Source organism: Cucurbita maxima, unplaced genomic scaffold, assembly GCF_002738345.1.
Source record: "Cucurbita maxima cultivar Rimu unplaced genomic scaffold, Cmax_1.0 Cma_Scf00006, whole genome shotgun sequence".
NCBI lineage: Eukaryota > Viridiplantae > Streptophyta > Magnoliopsida > Cucurbitales > Cucurbitaceae > Cucurbita > Cucurbita maxima.
Window position 1 is genome coordinate 3930330 of NW_019272022.1, and position 3658 is coordinate 3933987.

General features: G+C 33.6%; 1 protein-coding gene across 5 annotated transcripts in view; it reads left to right on the plus strand.

Annotated features, from left to right (window-relative positions):
* Positions 1–3658, plus strand: part of LOC111480280 (tryptophan--tRNA ligase, chloroplastic/mitochondrial) — a 9522-nt gene extending 5864 nt beyond the window's left edge. Inside the window, exons 12-17 of one of the 5 annotated variants that reach the window (XM_023125233.1) lie at positions 591–637; positions 794–875; positions 948–1037; positions 1966–2401; positions 2483–2532; positions 3235–3658. In XM_023125233.1, the coding sequence (XP_022981001.1) occupies positions 591–637; positions 794–875; positions 948–1037; positions 1966–2100 (354 nt within the window). In that variant the 3' untranslated portion in view covers positions 2101–2401; positions 2483–2532; positions 3235–3658. Of the gene's footprint in view, positions 1–590; positions 638–793; positions 876–947; positions 1038–1965; positions 2402–2450; positions 2533–3234 lie in introns of those variants that run through there. The other 4 variants (XM_023125234.1, XM_023125235.1, XM_023125236.1 and 1 more) reach the window with 4 other exon arrangements.

A 3658-nucleotide genomic window follows, 5' to 3' on the forward strand; every position in this document is an offset into this window, starting at 1 on the left:
AAAAAAAAAAAAAAAAAAAAAAAAAAAAAAAAAAAAAAAAAAAAAAAACTAGAGACATTGACTAGATATATTCTACCTGTTACTGTTGTATCCTTTTCATTAAATTATATCTATGTCAAATAATTATTAGATGACGTACAGGTACCCTTTTTCCTTGTGTGTAGTTGAAACATCAGTATCATCTTTCTTATAGGCTTTTATTTCATTCCTCTCTTTCACAAATTATAATGTTTACATTTCCTTGTTTGCATTTCGATGCCAACTGTTCATTACTAATCTTCAATCCATAAAATTGGGCTCGACATTTTTTCTTGAAAATATTGTGTGCCGATTGGGTTATGTGCTTCAGTGATTCTCTCTTTTTTGGATTTATTGCTTGCAGTTTGTGGCTATAGTTTGTCTGATGCTTCTATTCTTTAAATTCTAGTGGACATGTTCTCTTTACGCCAGTTTGATGCGATATTAATTTACTAATCCTTGAAGTTGAAACTACCATTTTAAATTTTTTATGTATAATATTTCTTTGGTTATCCATTTGTTCTTTACTTTCTTTGATTTAATATCATGTCAATTCATTTTCTGCAATGCAGGTAATCGTGAGCAAGATAAAACGTTGCAAAACGGACTCATTTTCAGGGTTAGTCTAAAAGCGTTAAATATTATTTTTGTTGTCTTATAAAATGCTCTGTTATGCTTCCTACCATTTATTAAAAATTGTTTCTTTGAGATATTTTTATAATGAAGTTGTCAAGTGTCAACAATATTCTTATCTCGTCTCTTGTGGGCTACACAGGTTGGAATTTGATAATCCCGAAAGACCAGAATGCAACAATCTTCTTACAGTTTACCAACTTGTTTCTGGAAAAACAAAAGAGGTGTTCTACCTAGACAAGTTGTTGAAATTTGAACCTTCTAAAATTTGGTCTTGATAATATTTTCCATTGCAGGAAGTTAAGCAGGAGTGTGAGAATATGAATTGGGGAACATTTAAAATCCTTTTAGCCGATGCTTTGGTCGAGCATCTCCATCCTATCCAGGTTTGCTTCTAATTTTGATACTCGTTTAGGAGATAAGATGCACTTTGTGTCGTGTAAGTGTTGGAAAGAAATCCTTTTATACAGACCTTGAAGTAAATAAAGGAAACAATTGGTAAAATTTGTTGAAAGGAACACAGAGATAGGCTCTATGAAGTATGAACTCAGTCTGGAAGTAGTATGGTAAAGAGATGCCTGGGAGGACTTGATTGTCACTTCAAATCTCAAGTTCCTTTTGGATAAGAAACAAGAAAACTTGTACTGAAAGGCTAAGAGCCAAGGGAGAAGGTGGCCCATTGCCGAAGATGAATGAAATGAAAGGCTCCCAATCTATAGAAGTTGCAAAAAGATTTGCATAAAACACTCTAATTTGAGGATGTAAACTGTACCAAATTTCCCGAGTTAAAAAGAATCTGACCTATCTGAAAACTTCTTTAAATTACTCTTGCTTTGTTACCAAGACAACAACTTGGAAGTAACTATGTAAGTCAATCTTTAATATTCTTAGGAGGGCACCAAACTAAGCCAAAATGTTGACAAATAAAATTTCAACCCTTCATCAAAGCAAATTGGATACTTCTATGAGGGCACCAAACTTCCTGTTGCTTTGAGTTCCTCTCGGTCTAAGCTTTTCTTTTATTTATATTGCCCTTGTCTGTTCATTCCTTTGTTCTTAATATTGTATTTTCTCATTAAAAGTTTTTATAAATAAAATTTATCATTGTAAAGTTCTTGAAGTGCATGCGTAGACTTAGTTTTGCAGAAATGGTTTTATATTGTTAGAACTTATTCCTACGTCACAAAGATGATTACTACTTCTAGTTCAATGCTTCTTTTCCTTCCACTTATGCTGAATTTTTGCGTTACAAGTCCTTGGATGCTATTATCTGTGGTTCTTTCGTTAGCTTCAATTTGGATTTCTGCGATGCAGGTCCGCTACAATGAAATTGTATCTGATTCTGCTTATTTGGATGAAGTCCTGGCCGAAGGTGCTAGTAAAGCTTCAAGTATTGCAGATGTAACTCTCAATAATGTCTATCAAGCTATGGGATTCTTTCGGAGATGAACAGAATCGAGCGGTCACAAAAGATTTTCAAGGACAAACATGAATGCAACCACAACCTTCAAAAGAATGGTAGCTTCCCGTTGTCTATAAGTTTTTGTAGATGACAAGCTAACTTATTGTTTGTGACAGAAAGAAACTTGTGATGCAGTTTTTATTTAGCACTATTGCTATTTTTTCTGCGATGAACTTCTTGGGCATCATATAGCATGATTAACTTATTAGTTGGGTACCCAACGAAAATTGAATATTCTTTCATAAGCAATTGTGGAACCATGACAAACTGTTCCCAGTATAAAAAAAGGTAAGCTTTTGGATTATGTAATGACTTGTCATTTCGATTTGCTATGCAGTTGAAACATTTGCTTGCCACTTTTTTAAATAGGTAACATGAAAGATTGAGAGAGGGTTTGAAACTTGACATCATCAATTGAGGTAATGCCTAGGATTGAATTTTTCATTCTAAATTTTATGGAATTTGCCAACCTTAACAAGTTGGTATGGATATGCATGAATCTTTATACAATATATATATATATATATATATATATATATATATATATATTATTCATTACTGCGAACATTTTATAAACTTTTAGACACCCGAATTTAGAGTATCCTATTTTCACGCAATTCATAGGGTTCAACAAGCAATCGATATTTCACGATCAAGGTGTTGTGCTATTTGTAGTAGCAATCCTTATATATTGTATTAACAATTGAATGATGGTCAAAAGATCTCTATTTGACAGGGTTTCTTCCTATACCTATGAATTTCATTGGACCTAGAAATGATACATTGAATCTTTTGGCTCTTCCAATAACAATAGGTTGATTGTTTCGCTCCTGTATCTTCCAAAAGGAAAAAAAACCTCTAAGAGCTATTTCTTGGATCTGAAAGAGAGTATTTGGGTTCTCCCAATAATTAAAAAGTGTATCATGTCTGAATCTAATTGGAGTTTGCGGTGGTGGATGAACTGGATCGAAAAAAAGAGGGATTCCAGTTGTAAGATATCTAATAAAATCGTTGCTAGAATTGAGATCTCATTCAAGGAGAAAGATATCAAATATTTGGAGTTTCTTTTTGTATATATATAATGTATATTATCGAGTGAGATGCTTGTAACTTTCTTAAAGGTTAACCAACCATGCGGAAGTTGAACCTCAATGGGATTGACTTTGATGGTGCGATATACAAGTCAATTTAGCAGGGAATTATCATTCATTCTCTCCATCAAGGAAGGAAATGGGATGAAGACTTGCTTTGCTTTAGCAGCGCCAGCACTCTTACCAGAATCTTCTTTTCCTTATTTTTCTATCACAAAATCATTAGGGACGTAGAAAAGTGCTAAAAAGCCGAAAAAGCAGAAAAGGGTCTCATAAAGTACCCTTATAAAGTGAAAGTGGGAAATTATCGAGGCTACAATTGTTGTACTGATTAAGTGGAATGTAGGGGGTCCGCCATTGGAATAGGTGCAAGAACTTTGTCATCCCAATGATGGTGATACTCACTTCTCTAATGATCTTGGGGAGATGCAAGTTTGGAAATTTGATTTACTCG